The 19,559-nt window shown below is 29.0% G+C and overlaps 1 protein-coding gene across 1 annotated transcript in view; it reads left to right on the plus strand.

The window, feature by feature from the left end:
* The window catches only part of LOC123294076 (adhesion G protein-coupled receptor E3-like), a 202,633-nt gene that overhangs the window by 157,726 nt on the left and 25,348 nt on the right, over nucleotides 1-19,559 (plus strand). The window contains exons 4-5 of the mRNA XM_044875152.1: nucleotides 15,413-15,532; nucleotides 18,477-18,663. Coding sequence (XP_044731087.1) covers nucleotides 15,413-15,532; nucleotides 18,477-18,663 — 307 coding nt within the window. The remainder of the gene's footprint in view (nucleotides 1-15,412; nucleotides 15,533-18,476; nucleotides 18,664-19,559) is intronic.

A 19,559-nucleotide genomic window follows, 5' to 3' on the forward strand; every position in this document is an offset into this window, starting at 1 on the left:
GAATTATATAAATATTGAAATTGTATGTGTAATCCTGTGCCCACAATACAATAAAAGAAGTTTCTAATATGTTGGAGGTTATTTTTATATATTTCGAAAATTGTCAAATGTCAAAAATTACTCAGATTCATCCACAACATAAAATCTATTGACTTTCAAATTAAACTTTCGACTGGAACAACAAAATAATCTTTATTTTTATCAATAACGAGTTTTCGACGAAAATCCGCATTTTTTTCAAATATCTTGAAAACGTATATCTTGAAAACGTTGAGATAAGATAAGAAATGCCAAGGAGAAAAAAATAGATTAGAATCACCCAAAATATAAAATCTAATTGATTTATTAAATGTTTTATTGAAGACGATATAGTGTCGGGAAGAAGGGTACTTCTGTTCAACTTTATAAAAAGCACGCAGTAAAACAAAGCCCTTCAAAGAATATTCCCGCTTAAAATGTTTTTTATTTAGGAGATATGTATTGTTTAATGTGCATAAATTTTTCCCAGATCTAATGCGATCGCCCTAAAAGTACCATATGTAGATTTTTCTTTTCTTTCCTGACACCACGTTTATTTTTTTTAAATGATGAATACATTTTTGAAACTTCGTGAGTCGCTTCCTCTTGGCGAGTCTACAAAACTTTCCTTTACAGTCGAAATAAGTATGATGCTGGGTTTTCAAATGAGCATGCTGACGTCATACTTGAGCTGTCATTTTGAAAAAAAACGCAGCAGGGAATTTGTCGGGTACTATGACCACTTGATAACATGAATAATAATTAAACAATTCGGTAAAAATTAACCATTTACTTATTCAAAAACCAAAAATACTTAAGTATTTCACATGTTCGAGGTGGTATACAAGCTCATCGGAGCAGTATTTTTGTCGAACAAAATATTTTATTGTTGAATGATTATTAATGTTATCAATGATCATTGTGTCCGACAAATTCCCTACTGCGTTTTTACATAACGATAACTCAAATAAAACGTCATCATGCTCATTTGAAAACGCAGCCTTTTCGAAAAAAATCGTTAAGAAATGTTTTGTAGATTCGTCAAAAAGAAACCACTCACCAAGCTTCAAGTATATCTCACGGTTTAATATCCATGTTACAATTTATCATTTAGGTAAAGAAAAATTTACATTCGTTCGTAAGACCACTTTTTTTTTATATTAACAAAACAACGCAAACATAACTTTATAACTTTTATCTACACAAGTTATTCTCAAGAACATATTTCTTTCAAAAAATTATATTTGCAAAAGTTTTTTGCAAATAATGATAAAGTTTTTTGTCGACATTGTTGTCAAACTTTCTCATATCATATTTTATTATTGCATCTCTTTAGTTTAAATAATGTAACATAAGTTAAAAACAATTATTATACGCGAAATTATATTCATCATAGTAAGTGTACTATGTTTTTTAATGGGTCTGGGGTCAAGCGTGGTATTTGACTCCGTCATTTCATTGTATATTGTTTTAATGCGTAAGTACACTAAAAGGAAAAACAAATTATATTTGATTACCTGTAAATTATTTCAAAATAAAAAAGTAACTAAAATGGTTTTCTCTAAATTATTTCAAAAGAAAGAAAGTAACTAAAAAGGTTTACAATTTCAAAGCTTCCTGAAGGCCGTAGTTTTTTCAACTTGTTCACTTCTACCAAATATTATCAAATATCTCCACATATTATGTAAATAATCTGTATCGTTCTTTATTTTTATTTTAAACTGGCTGACCCCGTGAACTTCTTTTAACCTATCATTCTCTTTTGTATATATTAACCACATTTTTTTATTATATAAACCACATGAAGTTAAGAAAACCGTATGATTGAAATTTAGCAAACATTGATCCATATTTGTTTATAAAATTATTGAAATTCGGCTTCCACATAATCGATACAAACTATCGATCCCTTTTTCACCACCTTAGAGTGGAGATAGGAGGTTTAAAAATACCTTTTGATCTTCATTCAAACTCATTAAATTCGGTCAAGGCGTTTCGAAGGAGTTTATACACAAACATCGCGACACGGGATTTTTATACCATGTATATATGAAATATACATAGTATATTAAGTTTAGTCCAAAGTTTGTAACGCCTAAAAATATTCATGCTACGAAAAAAATTTTGGTATAGGTGTTCATAGAATCACCTAATTAGTCCATTTCCGGTTGTCCGTCCGTCCGTCCGTCCGTCTGTGGACACGATAACTCAAAAACGAAAAGAGATATCAAGATGAAATTTTTATACCGTACTCAGGACCTAAAAACTGAGGTCAAGTTCGTAAATGAGCAATATGGGTCAATTGGGTCTTGGGTCCGTAGGACCCATCTTGTAAACCGTTAGAGATAGGACAAAAGTTTAAATGTAAAAAATGTTCTTTTAAAAATAAACAACTTTTGCTTGAAACATTTTTTTGTAAACATCACTGTTTACCCACGAGGGCGGGTGCAAATTTCATAGTATTCATTAATATGGGAATATCAGTGTGTGTGTAGCTATTTAAAAGTGGATATCTTTTTTTATTAACGTGACGTCAAAAAACCAACGATTGCTTCAACAACAATGTCTATACATGGTATTTCAACAATTAACTCAGTCAATTGTTTGTTTTCACTTGTTATATATTAGATTTACTCATGTTTCAATTAGTTTAGGTAGGATTTATTTTTTCCCCCTAATCAAGAGGCATTAGATGATTCCCAAAGACTGCGTTTGGTTCTGGACCTATAATATTCAAAATTAGAATTTATAATATAACTAACTACTACGGTCACAAAATGTTTTGATGAATTTATGATTAAATATTACAGTTTTTCGTTTACATAATATTTGAGTTACAATAAATGTTACAACTTGGGTAAAATTATGCTTCAATAACATGTAAAAAGTTGTACCAAAATTAACGCAAAAAGTAATTTTGATAGAAAACTAAAAGTTGTAAATTATTAATAGTTTGCAGTATAGGATTATGTGTAAAACAACATCCGGTAAATTTTATATCATATGAGGTAAAATTTCAAGATCTTGATGGCACATAGAACTTCTCTTTCTTAGTGATGATACAAATCTTAATTTTCTCCCTCAAGGCGTGAGTGATCGCAGATTTGTTGTCAGAAACCTCAAGTTTGAAAAAACTCAATGGAAAAAAAATCCAATGATGTTAAACCCCATTATATGAGCGGTCTATCATGGGTCTAATCTCTCTGAATTATTTAAAATTTATCTTTTCACATTTCATGAAGCTAAATCACTATTTAAATGATATTTTATCCAAAATTGCGAACTGTAGTTGCTTATTATTTTTAAAACGTTACCCAATAGTGAAAAAAAAGTTTTTTTTTCCCGCCAAGGCCTCCATTTTAAATAACCCTAAATTGTCAGCTATTACGCTTTCTTTGCTTTTTCATTGTCAACAATTTACCACGCAAATGATCCAAAATTCAAATATTGCGTTTATTTTTGAAACACTTTATGAACTACGAACTGCAAGGAATCGAAAATAACATAAAACAAATCCCCTATCTTATTCTGAAAGATAATCGAAAAATATGTAAAAACTTTCAGAGCAACAAAAATACTGTCGTTTAATTTTCATCACGTATGAGTGATCATAAAAAAAAATATTTTCTACTTTTTAGTACAATAAAAGCTTTTCCCTACAAAAATATTTTTATTTTTATATCACAAAAAATTTACAATAACGTTTATATCTTAAAAAACTTCTTAATGGAAAACTCTATTGAAGAGATTTTAACAGGTTGCTTGTGTTGTTATTTTATACATGGTTATGCATATATTTGATAAGAAAATGACCACAATATACTCACTTGAGTACTCTAAATATAATCCCACTATATGAATTGTTCATGGATTCAAATTGGATAACGGATAAAACTTACATATCCTTATTAGATAATACTACATATCCTATTTATAGATTATGAACACAGGGCCGGAAGTCAATACAGATAGTAGAACTACCATGATCCATAATGTGCATTATGAATGATGATGAAATCAATGAGTACCTATATAAACAAATTTTTCAAGAAACACAAATTAATCAAGTCAACAAGTTTAAATTGATGAATATAGAGATAAAGGTCTTAAAAATACGTGTGATAGCTCGTAGGATTCGGAATCAGCAAAACTGCCAGAACGCAAAGCATTTGGTAGACATTTGGAAGAGCATCTTTGATGAAAAGACCGGCTTCGAGGGAATTTTTGACGTCTCGTCCGGCGATGCGCTTTTGCCAAAATTTAACTTCGTCGACTCGGATGCCACGGAAATAGTTCAAAAAGTGTGCGCAAGAGTCAAAACTTTTCATTTCATAGAGAAAGAGATAAACAAAATTTGAGAAAATATTGTCATGATTCAAAAATCGGTCAATAATCTTTAACTGAATCAGTCTATATATTTGAGCGTTGTGTCTGTTATGACTTGAATCTTGTTTTTCGTAGTTCGTTGTCGTATTTATCGCAGATATCGCTCACGATTTTGAAAACTCTTCACCAGCGTTTCCTCTTATTTCAATCTAGATCCAGATAGAAGATCCAGATTTTCTGTTTGAAGTACTTGAAGAATATACCGAGCTCAAAATATGCATGGATATCTGACCAGTCAATGGAAATGCGTCTAATAAATTCTCAATGAGAATAAGTTTTGGTCGAATTTGTCAGAAAGGGTCGCCCTGTTAGCTCAGTTGGTTAAGGCGTAACCAATTCCATTCGCGGTATGTTTAAGGTGGCGGGTTCGATTCCCGCCGTCACAACAAAATTAATTTAATTAATAGTTGTGATGGGCTGGTGTAGTGCATGGCATATGCATGAAGGAGGTGCACTCAGCCTCTGAATTGAGGAGCTGATAAATGAAGTTATCAGCGGCATGGTGGTAAAACACATATATGGTATCACAAAGGCCTCTATAGCCTAAGTGTGTCCTTCGTGGACAGGCAATATAGGACTAGGAAATAACTTTAAATTCCCAATATATCTATTTCAAAACAAAAACAAACGCATACAAATTAAAAACTCACGAAAATATTCTCTTCTCATGTATTTTCTTTTTGTGAAAATACAAACAAATATCTGTATTTTTTACAAATTAAAATTATTCTTAAATTCATACACAAGAGACCCATTATTGTCATTTTTATGTAAAAAAAAAAGACATACTATGACAATTGAGATAAAGTTCAATCTTTTTACAGAGGCAAAGCTATCAGATAATAAAGATAGAAATGTTGTTAAATCTCTAGAGAATTAATAAAAGTCTATACACAAAGAACTTCATGGAATCTGTCATTTACGTATCTATATGTTCATTTTTAGTAGGTATTTATAACATTATATGTTTATAAATATTGAAAGGTTATGTTTACTTATAAATTCCTTCAGGAATGATGAATCTTCACAAACATTATAGCTCTTTTCTTATTAATATTTACATATTTAATATCAAAGCTAAACTATAGCTATCTATCTATGTAGGTATATATAGTGAAAATATTGTTTTGTCTTTGTTATAAACAAATACCTATACAGCAATGATGATGAGGTAAACATTACAGGATGCCCCATAACTACTATATCAGAAAAGCAAAGCGATGAAGGAGATAAAAATAGAAGAAAAAGTTCCCGTACAGTTTTTAAATTCGATGTACCATTATTGAGAAGTTCCGTAAAAAATGCACCCCTAAATGAAAATTTCCATCAAAATACTGATTGGATTCGCTTGTCCAATCATTTTTCCACCCAAAATATTCGTTTTCCCTCTAATAGAAAGTTATGATAGAATTAAAAATTATGGCTCTCACAACAGTTAATTTCCATAAAATGCAGATGTCGTTCGTTAGACAACGGTTTGTCCACATTTCAATTTTAAATTTTGAGGAAATTAAAATTTACTTCACAACCCCCAAATGCAAATTTTTACAAAAATCAAGTGCCATTCGTAAAGTAATGGTTTTTCCAAGTTTGTCGACCAAAATATTTGTCTGTCTCCCTTCAATTTTAAATTTAAACGAAATTAATCGTGTAGGCAAACGTAGACAAATCGTGGCCTAACGAATGGGATGATCATTTGGTAAAAATTCGTATATGGTGTTGCTAAAGTAAATTTTAATTCCCACAAAATTTAAAATTGCAGGGTAGACAAATTTTCTTAATTAGAAAATTTATTTTATATTCTGAATTTATTTTATATGAAGTTTAGAGAAGAAATTATAAACAAATTGTGATTCGATTAAAAATATTTTGAGAAATTCTTATAAATAAAAACGATAACTAACAAAACTGTCTCTCTGTGATCTTAATGGATCCAAAAGAAACTTTTTCTTAGAATACTAAGAAGTTTTGGGACGTCCTATATAAAATAGAAATATATTTCTTAGAATTCTATGGTAGTTTTGTGGATACTTTTCTTAAAAGGAAAATAAATGTCGTCTTTCAAGAATAATTAACAAAGCTCTACAGGGTGACTCTAATGGGTCCATGCAGTTCTCTATCAGATAAAGTACAACTCAAAATAAGTCAATTATACTGAATTTACTAATTTGATTCGTTTAGAAACGATACCAAATTCGAAGTTTTGGAACCAATCTTTGTAACTTCATTCTTAACACGAAATGCTATTTTTTTTAAATTTGGTACGTATGATGATATAGTTTTCTAACACACAAAAAAACCTATACAATAATTAAGTTTATCATCAATCCATTAACGTAAAATGTGGGAATTTTAGATTTAAAATCTCCCGTACCAGTCGTACTAGTCTATGGACGAAAAAGCACTAAATTGTTGAACTTAGATTCAGTAAATTGTTCATTACAAAAAGACACTCTTGGTAAAAATCGTGTATCCATATGAATTTTGCATGAAATTTGCAATTTTAATAATATGAAAAAAAATGTGAGTGTCGTGTGAGTCTCGGTAAGAAATGTGAGTCTCGGTAAGAACTATGTTCCTTTCGTTATGAATTATGTATTATTGAATAACAAGCACAATAAAAAATGATAATAAAAATGTATTTAACAATATTTTTTTCAAGCTTTCGTTTAGAATGTTATTAAAATAGACATTTTATAATTATAAGGATGAATTCTTGTTGACTTCGAGTTGAGACATAGTTATTGAAATAAATACCACGATACTCGAAATAAAATTTTATTTCGAGTATCGTGGTATTTATTTCAATAACTATTTTATAATTATTTATTATTATAAAAATATTTATTCTAGGCTCTGGGGTATGTATATTTAAATTGTGCATGGGTAGTATATCTACCTAGAAAATTATTTTATGGATCTCTTTACTTTTATTGATGAATAACCAAAGATGATAATAATTTTATTTTCTATAATGTCCATAGTAATCAAAACAAAAGATATTGAAAGCTATCTATGAAGAGAATTCAAATCTAACTAAAGATCAGAATCAAAATCCATTGAACAACGTAGAATTTAAGTTCCGTATTAGGAACAACCATCATATAAAAAAAGTCCCTAATCTGATTGAGGATACTACATATCTAGCTCCCATCCGCAGAGCCCGCTATAAGGAAAATAGTTCCAAGATTAAAATGTAAAACAATGTAAAAATTACGTTCATTTATTCCAGACAAATTGAATTAGTATTTAGACACCATATTACTTCAATAATTAATGGTAGATCGGATCCGAAAAGCACTTCTTTTTATTAGAATTTTATATTACTCGCGATAGTTTTGATAAACGCTGTATTAAAAGAAAATGGAAAAGCATCTATCATTGTAGCGGAAATAGTTTTATGCATTATATTATAGAAATCAATGTGAAATGATATAAAGTATAAAATATTGCTCTACAAAGAGCCATTATGTTGCATGTTTAAGAACGTAAGTAGAATAGAATACCTAGATAGATAGAATGATAATAGAAAATAAGTAGATAATAATATACACATTAACACGAAAGCTATATTGATTTTGTAATTGAAAAATAATGTTACATTAAGCATGTTCTTTTTAGTTCTCTAGTGTACACATTATTTAACAACATTCAGTGTAAGTAAACGATACTTTTATAACACTGTCACATTTTCTACTTTCACTAAGTGTACGACACCAAGGTATAAAGAACAAACTTACATATAGAACTTAATATAGGAGGGAGGCACTAAAGATTCTTAGTACCCCGAGATTGAACTGGTGTCAAAACCGCAGTGTAAAGACATAAAACCATGTACATTCGCTCTTGCATAGCAGTTATCGTTTTCATTTTGACGCCTATGTAGACAAGGAGTTTTTTACAGCCCGAACCGTAGATCGAAATTTTACCTTGTCTAATTATGTTTTAAAACAAATTTTGATCAAGTCCAGTCAAATTTTAGTTTATATATTTAACCATTGATGAATATTCCCTGAAAAATGGCAGTATTGTTTACACATTAAAAATAAATATAAGCAAAATCGAATTCTGATTCTAAATAAACAAACAAAAGTATGATATACAATGCCCTATAGAATTTTTAAGTTTTCAAAAGTTTGCAGTTGTCTTCTCAAACATTAAAACTAGTGATATATAGTAGTAAATGTGTGATTCGTGGTACAATACCATAATGTAACACGGATCACACCCTAATCTACTTTTATCATCTGCATCAAATATACGTGAAAATATTCTCTTCAACGTGAAATATTAAAAGTTTACTCTACCAGATAACAATACAAGTTTCACTTACATCTCGTAGCTTCCAGCAACAGTTTCCACTGGAACTTTTAATACAGGGCAAGGTATCCTTTTAATACAGGGCAAGATAATATATTCGTAGCTACCTGTATTGCTTAATATCAATGGTACACCACGGTGTTTGATTCAAGGTACATAACGTTGACTTTTTTCAAATTTTACATCCTTTACATTTTACGATTTGTTTAAAATTAAAATATGGCAAAATATGGCACGCTTAACTTATAACACCCTTCTTTTTAGTCGGCGGTTAAAAAATGAAGGTTATGATCTTTCTTCCCATCACACCTAGAATAACAAAATATTTCTGTTTTACTCTATATAGCAATATTAGTATGTTTCATTATGAAAATAGCAAGATGCTTCTACTTTAGAATCAGTACAGTCATTTACGATACTAGTGAGAAAACAGCATTATTAACGAACGTCCGCGAAATCTGCACAACGATTGCGAAACACGAGTTGGACAATCGCAAAAGTACGTTAAAAACGCGTTTTCGAACTTATATCGTACAAAACTTAATGTACGCATCTTAAACGTGAAAATAAACGAATGTTATTATATAAAATTTGCCATTATTATTTTATTTTAATAATAAGTTTTTTCTTTCTTTAAATCTTTCTGAGAAAAATAGAAAATTAAAAGTTACTATTGCAAAAGAATTCATGACCGCCCTGTTTCTTACGGGCATATACAAAAAAATTTAATAAACCGGTCCTGTACTGTAAATATAAAATTCTAAATACTATCGTAACTATTCATTCATGGGTGTTCATCTGATCAAATTTACAAGTGTTTGTTAAATTACTTTGTTTTTGTGTAATGTGTATAGATAGACTCTAGAGATAGAGTCTACTCGTTGAACAAAGATAGAATTTTCTTTGAAATGCTAATCGTCATCATATGTGGCATTACATACCTATAGTATAACTATCTCTTGTATGTATTTTATCAAACAACATTATCATACGTGGTTGTACTAAATTGCACTGTGGCACAAAAGTAATTGCACACAAAATGTATAAAATTGAAACATGTTATTACATACGTTTATTGCTTTTAGTTTTTTAATTAATTTTATAATGAAAAAATATGCAACTAAATTAAATCACAATATGGACAAATGAATAAAAATAAACTTTTTTGTAAAAACACTATACCAGAAGGGAACACTATCTGTTAATCTGCCCCATCGGTTCCTTGCCCTCATTTCCCTCTTTCTTTGTATGAACAGCCTTATTTTCATCCCTCGGGCTACAAATGAGAGTCTTCAGTATAGCTTTCTTTTCTTAAAACATCTTGCTTCGCTCGAATTTTAATAAATATTGATATGCTTAGCCTTCCCACTAAACGCAAATTTTACTACTATCTCTTGGACTGGCCTTCGACGTGGTTGAAGACTTTGGCAATGGAGCACGCTGCGCTAACATATAGCTCTAATAAATTTCTATTCACAATACATGAATAATAATAAATAATACCTCAATAATATTCAAATACTTGTTCACAATTCTAGACAAATATGGTGGAAGCGCAAATAAATACAAAGTACATAGGAAGATTACATATAATCCGTTATTTATACGCGTTTCCACCATTTCTTATATTCAATATTTATACCATGTATATATGAAATATACATAGTATATTAAGTTTAGTCCCAAGTTTGTAACGCTTAAAAATAATGATGCTAGGAAAAAAATGTTGTCATAGGTGTTCATAAAATCACCTAATTAGTCCATTTCCGGTTGTCCGTCCGTCCGTCTGTGGACACGATAACTCAAAAACGAAAAAAGATATCGAGCTGAAATTTTTACAGCGTACTCAGGACGTAAAAAGTGAGGTCGAGTTCGTAAATGAGCATTATAGGTCAATTGGGTCTTGGGTCCGTAGGTCCCATCTTGTAAACCGTTAGAGATAGAACAAAAATTTAAATGTAAAAAATGTTCCTTATCAAAAATTAAACAACTTTTGTTTGAAACATTTTTTCGTAAACATCACTGTTTACCCGTGAGGACGCCAATTAGGCGGAAATTTTATAATATGTACTATACTTGATTATCAGTTATGTATGTGTCACATGTTTGTATGCGTAATGTGATAAAGAAATCAACACAGACTATACATGGTTTTTGAACAATTAACTCAGTCAATTGTTTGTTTTCACTTGTTTTTCTTAAATTTTTTAATATTCCGCTCAACTTTGACTGAATCTCTTTCCTACAAACCTTCTCCTGAAAATAGTTAACACACCAAAGAAGAATTATCGAAATTGTTCCATCCGTTCTCAAGATATAGTTTGTCCTGAAACAATAGGGCTGGTAAAATAACAGTGCAAGGTAAATTTTCCGTTCTATACCAAAACTTTTTCACCACATTTGATTATAATATACAGTGTGTTGCATTTAAGATGAAGACACCCTCCATAATATTATTATTTATAGGAATATCTATTTGAAATTTTGCACAGTCTTGTAAGGTGATGGATAAAATTTTTTAAGACGTTAAATGAAATCTGAACTATAAGCTCAAAAAGAAAATTCGAACTAAATTAGTTTATTACTTTAGAGAATAATGTTGCAAAATAAATTTTCCTCCATCTCTTGCCACATAAGCTCCTTACGTTTTGAAAAATTTTGCATTGCCTATTTGAAATTCTGTCTATTTTGATTATTCAAACGGGTAGACTGTGATCTACTATTTTTTTTTTTTTTTTTTATAAAAATTGCCCGATATATTAAAATTCAACCCCATATGTAATGTGTTTGGTATCGAATAACATAAGAAAATTTCTCTAGTTTTGGTTAAAATTCTAAAATTAATGACTAGCAGGGTATATCTGTTGTTTATGTAAACTATTATCGAGTAAAAGATGATAAAGTTATGATAAATATTTCATACATTTTATTGTATGTCATGTTATATAATATTGAGATTGCTTTTTCGTTAATATGTTGTGGTTAAAATTTATCACTATTATTTTGATATATTTTACATTAGAGAAGAAAGTGTCGTACCATACTCGACTTGGAGTCTTTACTTTTAAAAGAGAATTTTCTTCAAGTAAATTAATTTTGAAGCAATGAGCATTTTGTAAATATTTCTGTTGGAAAAAATACATGTGTTTATTCTGTATTTCTTCTTTCTTATTCTTTATTTTACCTTATTTGTTGTTAAAATATGACCATTCTTCAATTGTTTACATGTAATTGGTATGGAAAATGTCAAATAAAATTGTTGAATAATAACATTCAACTTGTTGCATTCTTAAAATTAAAGAAGAAATTGCATAAATAATATTTAAACTTATTTAAATTTGGTAGAAAAGTGAATAAATGTTTCTCTGAAAACCATATATACAAACCACAGACTTGTATGTCCACTCATGCAATTATATTAATAATTATAATATTATCTTTGATCAATGGTACAGGACGTTGCTTGAGCCAAGGTATAACGATGTTTCTTTGCAAGCAATACTTCCTCAACATTTTCTGTTATGTTTAAAACTGAAAATTGGAGTAAAAAATATACGCCATCGAAAAACACAGTAGTTCAATTTTAATCATTAAAAAAAAAAAACTGTTTTATTTAAAACAACAAAAATGTTGTTTATATTTTACTTGAAATAAACGCTCATGAAAACTATTCTGGCTTGCTTGCTTGCAAGTAGACTTTAAAGTAGAAAGATACCGAAAAGAATGATTCAAGGTACAAAAATAGCCCAAAGTATTACTAAATGAGGAATAATAATAATGAAGGTTTTCAAAATATAATACTATAAATCATAAATTGTTTAATAATCAACAATGAATTTTATTCTATGTTTATCTCTTTTCTCTTCATTATATCGTTCGATCTTCGAAAACCAACTTTACACTTTAAATTTTATATATATATATATATATATATATATATATATATATATATATATATATATATATATATATATATATATATATATATATAAAATATTAATTATATATATATATATATATATAAAATATTAATTATATTAGTGAAATTGAATAGACATGAAGAAAGGTGATAAGATAAACTTAATTGTATAAATAAATCAATATACCTAAGGGTTGGAAAGATTTTAGATTAATTTATTTTGATTAATAATAATATTTAATTTCTGTTTGTTCGTTAATTTTAATTGTAATATAAATATTATCTTGAAAGTCTAATCATTAAAGGTTTTCACTTATGAATCTTTAAAAACAGTTCGAAATAATTCGAAGAATCGATGAAAAACTCGAATTTGGAACTCAAGATTTAAGCCTTTTCTGTAAAAAATTAATTACGAATATCTCCGAAAATTTATATATTCACCAAAATTTTTTTATTTCTCCCAGAAATCAAACAAAACCTATATTTGCAAAAAGATACAAAAAGCTGGCATAAAATATATACAAAATACGGAGTAACTACGCTTTCTTAAAGAAACCATGAGTCATGAGTCGCAATTTGTGCTTTTTTGCAACGGTTTTTTATTTATAAAGTCAAAAATCATGAAAGGAATCATTTATTAGAGAAAAACTTTAATTCTGCTCATTAATTTGGTATATATTCAATACGATACGACTCTAGTTCAATTAACGATTATCCGCTAAGTAATTTAGCGGAAATACGTATGTTTATTTTCAATCCGTTTGAATCGATTTTTGCGAAAAGTACAAAATTTCGGTGGATATATTTTTGTAGACATTTTTTACTGCGATATTTCAATAATGGGATGAATGACAACGCTTCCAATTTTGATAATATCTTGAGTATTTTTAGAAATACTAGAGAGATATTTCATAAATACTTTCTTCTTAAGCATAAATTTGATTTTTGAAATTTTTAACTTTAGAAGAACAGGAAATTTTTAACTTTTAAGAACTGGATAAAAAGTAGCTTTAATTTAAATATTTGAAGATAATGTTCCTTACGAAGATATGGATGTTACAGTTTGACTTATTTCTGTGAGGAATATCGATAAGCACGGATTTCAAAGAAGAAAATTTATTTTATTTGTAAATTTAAAGTACGAAATGGCAAATAAAAATCAAACGACATTATATATTTTTGTGTAGAATGTTTTTATACCATTTTTATGAAATATACCAAGGTATACTAAGTTTAGTCCCAAGTTTGTAACGCTTAAAAATATTGAAGGTATGAACAAAATGTTGGTATAGGTGTCCATAAAATCACCTAATTAGTCCATTTCCGGTTGTATGTCTGTCTGTCTTCTGTCGTCTGACCGTCTGTCATCACGATTACTCAAAAACGAAAAGAGATATCAAGCTGAAATTTTTATAGCGTGCTGAGGACGTAAAAAGTAAGGTCGAGTTTGTAAATGAGCAACATTTGTCAATTGGGTCTTGGGTCCGTAGAACCCATCTTGTAAACCGTTAGAGATAGAACAAAAATTTTAATTTAACATCACTGTTTACCCGTGAGAGCGCATATTATGCGCAAATTGTAGTATTACATGGGTTTCCCATATTATATTGTAGTATTATATTTCCGGTTGTCTGTCCGTCTGTCCGTCTGTCTGTCCACACGATAACTCAAAAACGAAAAGAGATATCAAGATGAAATTTTTATAGCTTACTCAAGACGTAAAAAGTGAGGTCAAGTTCGTAAATGAGCAACATAGGTCAATTGGGGCTTGGGTCCGTAAGACCCATCTTGTAAACCGTTAGAGATAGAACAAAAGTTTAAATGTAAAAAATGTTCCTTATAAAAAACAAAACAACTTTTGTTTGATATATTTTTTCGTAAACATCACTGTTTACCCGTGAGGTCGCAAATTAGGCGTAAATTGTATAGTAGGTATTATATTATGGGAATATCAGTTATATTAGTTATATGTGTGTGACATCTATGTATGTGTAATGTGACAAAGTAATCAACACTGTCTATACATGGTATTTCAAAAATTAACTCAGTTAATTGTTTGTTTTCACTTGTTATTACATATATTATTACTATACAAATATAATTTATATATGTCATTAATATTTAATGAGTTTTAATAAATAAAATATAACTTTTGTGAATATATTTATTTGTTTTTAGTTTGTATTCGTATTTGTCATTAAAATCATTTTTTTTAACAATTTCGTTGTATAAATATACTTTTTATGCAAATAATGCCTAGACGTATGTCTATAAACGTACCATTTTTATAACAAATAAAATTATTGAAGCAACTGTCAAAACAACTTTTTACAAACAATTTGATGATTGCGGTTTGGAAAAGTCAAAGTCAAATGTTCGCGAAAAACTTTTTAGAAAATCAATCATCTTCCTAAAATGTTGATATTATAAATTTAGCAAAGAAAGATACATGGAAACTTATATAAATATTATCGAAGATAATAAATGAGAATTCTAGGATATTTCGAAATAAATTTCGATTTTTGCCCCAATTTCCCCAATTTTGATTTAGATCACTTTTGTATTTTATAAATACGTATTTCGACTACCAAGTAGCCATCACCAATAAGAATTAGCTAGTCGTGATTACTCTTATTATGAATGTTACTCTTTGCTAATTTGGTGGCGGACTGCACTATGCATATGGAAACTTATGTTCATTTTATCGTAGATTATTTTTGTATCCGAAAGTATTCATTTTAATTCATTCTGTGCATTATTTTATTACAGATATTCAGCATTTGCATGGGGTTTTCCTGGCATATTACTAATAACCAGTTTAAGTATACAATATCATGATAAAGCTGGTCGTTTAAGTGATATGCGAAGTTTAGGAGATCTTAACTGTTGGTAAGTACGGACATATAGTTTTTGAGTTTCTTGTATTAATAATTTTATTAATCCGGACTTTAAAAAAATAGAAGAATCCCTTGCCTCACTCTTCACTCTTTGAAGAAATCACTTCAAAGTAAAAAATCACTTGTATTCTTATTAATTTAAAATTATTTATCACGTCCTAAATGAAAAGTATATAAACAAATTGAATCACAGGGAAGTTGGACTAGGAATAGTTAATCAGAACTTATAAGATAAAGTTGCTGAAGAAGTCTCAATAAAGAGACGAAACGTACAACAGGCTCAACTGTAATGTTCTGATTTAGTGTACTATTCCTAGTCCAACTTCCCTGTGATTCAATTTGTTTATATCCTTATTAATTTTCCAAATATTTATTCCATTTTGAAAATAATCCATTTTCAAAAACCCGAAAAAGGGCGGGAAGCTATCCATTATCTTTTTTCCAGTTTACGAAAGATAATCTATGCAGATGTCAATAACCATGGCATTATTTTCCATATTTTAAAATAGCTTATTAAATGAAAGATTCGTCTTCCTCACTTAGTGGTACTCTTTTTTTGGAAAATACGTTTCTCCCCTTTAAGTGGTAACATCTTTTTGGACAAAATTTTTAGAATTTATGCGGTAACATCTTATTGAACACCCTAGAAATTAAGAAACCTATTTTTATTGCTATACGTATACAGAATGCTCAAAAAGTTTGAGATACTTTCTGAATTTTAGAAATTAATGACTGATAAAAATGACTAAGACCAAACTTGTAGGATTCTGCTCGTTCAATCTAATAGTGGCCTTGTATTTTATCTTTACCATGACCATGAAGGTAATTTCAAGGTCAATTCGATTTTTATTCATATTTAATCATGAAAAATATTTCGATTCGAACAATGACGTGAAAATGTCTGATTTTAAAATGTATTTAATATTTTTGTATTTCAACCAATCAGCAATTTAATTATAATAATTTAAAAGTGAGTTCATTTAATCATTAAAGCTTTATTATTTTTAAAAATCCCCTTTACCTTGGAGTGATCTTCAGAGGGGATTTTGCACTTTTTGAACACACTGTTGTCTGATAGTCATTATATAAAATATAATTATATTAATATTTAAAATATATATGTAGATATACAGAAGACATAAATCGCTTTACTTTGAATCACATCGACTACTCAAGTAAACTCCTACAATTCTATTTAGTAAAATTGTTAATTACTTTAGAGAATATTAAAGTGAACTTATGTCATTTACTATAAATTATATTTCATTTAATAAACTTTATGTAAATAGTTCGTTATCACTGTTATTTGTGCTGCAAGCAATAAATATTACTTCAATTTCTATTTATACCGATGTGTATGAATATGAAATATAAAATAAATTATATTTATATATCATTATAGTTATTGATTAACTTTTTATATTTGCTTTATATAACTTCAAAGTTAACGATATCGTTATGAATCTCATTTCAAAAGAAAATTGTAGTTATGTAGTATTTCTTTTTTAATTTGTGTCTCTATGACCCAAATACACAGAAATAATTGTTTACCCATTATTCATTTTTACTTTAATCATAAATTTTTAGCCAGATCTTTTGACAGCCATTTATAATCGATGAGTAGGTAGAATTCGATGACAAAGTTAATAAATTTTCTGTTCTTTAGACCAAGTAGTCTAAGTATAACAGAAAGACTTCATCCAATGAATAACTTTAAAATTATGATAATTTCTCAGTACTCTTATAACCAGTAAAGCGTCCTTTTCTACAAACTTGGAAATTTCAAAAGAAGAAGGGTACACGGTAAGAAATGCATGATGTTTACTACAAAATTGATATGGTATAAAGACAGATACATCTATGTTAGTATATATAATAATACACAATTGATAATAATAATGGGGTGTAACCTCAGTTTCTTAAAACACATGTATAACAGAGGCCAACCACATCATTATTTTTAATCTTTATTTATTTTTTAAACTAAAGCCAAATATACAATAAATTTTGATGATGTGGGTGGAGTCGGTTACTTCGTTCTTTTCCAAGCGACAACAGTGTGATCAAGTTACCGATTCGATCCCGCAACCTTTCATCCAGGAATCTAAACAAGTTGCCACTGAGCCGGTCTTATTACGGTATTGAATAGTACTATCCGCCAGAAGTATTGTGCGTATCGGCGTATTGCCTACCAGTATGGACCTGACACCCATACCGCATTGACTCGTCCGCCATATTTATTGCTAATGTTACTATTTCTCCAATGGTCAAATCAGTATGGCAGTAACGCCAATACTGACATAGTGACATCCACAAAAAATTTCTTACCGTGTAGTTTTGTGAATATTGAGAGAACGTCTACTTAGAAAAATTAAAAAAAGATAGAATGAGCTAAGGATCTTTTGACTGAAAAGAGAGGTGTTGTGTCTGTACATCTGTGTATCTGTCTGTGACATTAAAACTCCTAAACGGACGAACCGATTTAAATTTTTTTTGTTTGAATGGTAATTTAATCGAGAGTGTTATTAGATGTTTCCAGTTCGATCTTAGGGTCCCGTGCCCAAAACAACTTAATAGGTGGAGAAGATCTTCAAACGATTGAGGGTATTATCTTGAAACATAGCTTAAAACACTTTTGAACAAATTACCTTTCAAAGAAACAAACAAAATCAAAACCGGTTCATACAAAAACGAATGTCGAGGGTTTTATGTCGAGGGTTTCTTTAAATTTTTTTAATATTAACCTTCAAAAATTTCAACGACCTGTATTAAGAAAATGACGCTTTCCCGATAGTGTACTGAGACATTGTTATTTTCGCGTTATCTATCATTTGATAAAGTTCTGCTGTTATAACTTGGAATATCCTGTATTTTTATTTTATTTTTACAGAGTGACTGATAATGACTAATGCTATTTTAATTATTTTTGTTTAAAGGTTTCTGGATGACAACGCACATATCTATGGCCTACTTGTACCATCAGTTGGTATTGTCCTAACAACAATTATATATTTGATACGTGCAGCAATTGTAGCACGTCTTGTAATTAGTATGCAAATTGATCGACGTACAAAACATAAAATGCGTCGTAAACGTACCTTACAAATTGTTTTATTCTTTAAGGTAAGCAAATTATAATACATTTTATTAGGTATTATTTATGCGTATTTTGACAATAAATTGAAAAGTGGGTTAAGGTAGTACAAACGACAAGGCAAGTTTAGACTTATGGTTGAAATTTTTTGTATCTTATTTTCAACTTTAATGATGAATTTTGCTATAATTTCGTGAATGTAGACGAAAAATAAGAATAAATTTTTCCCTATCTACCTTGGTTTTCAAAATATAGAGAGGTAAATAATTTTTAAAAATTTTCCATTTTCGATATTTTGGTATTTACTCCTAATTTTATTCCTACTTTTCGTTTTTTACTGTCAAGTAACAACATAATTCACAATCAAAATTGTAAAAAAAATTAATTTTTATTTATTGTCACTATCGTGATCATACATCCTTAATTAGTCAGGCACAACGGGTTTTTTTTTTGTTTTCAATAATTTTTTAAGGTTTAAACTTTTTTTTAATTTTCCACCGACTAGTTTTGGAAAAATTTATGAAAACATATCATACATCTATCCTTTTCTCATAAAACCAATGTTGAATATACTTATTTAAATCATCTCCCTCAAATTTTCAGACTTTCATTTTAACAGGCTCTCATTTTCGTACAACTCTGTTGCACGAACTACCTTAAAACATTTATTGAGTATTCAATTCACATACAATATTGTCTTCATTTGCTCATTTGAAGGGATGTAAATATTTTTGTTTTATATCGTTTTAAAAAAAAAAAGAATATCACAAAATGAGAAAATAAATGATGTTTAAAGTCACATAAAATTGGGCTTAGATCGTAAACATTTTCATCCTTCTATATTCTGTAGTTTATTTTTTAAGGGATATACCTATGTGGAATCACTCTAATAAAATACCATGATAAATATGTGTGGGTAAAAAAT

This window comes from Chrysoperla carnea, chromosome 1, assembly GCF_905475395.1.
Source record: "Chrysoperla carnea chromosome 1, inChrCarn1.1, whole genome shotgun sequence".
Lineage (NCBI taxonomy): Eukaryota > Metazoa > Arthropoda > Insecta > Neuroptera > Chrysopidae > Chrysoperla > Chrysoperla carnea.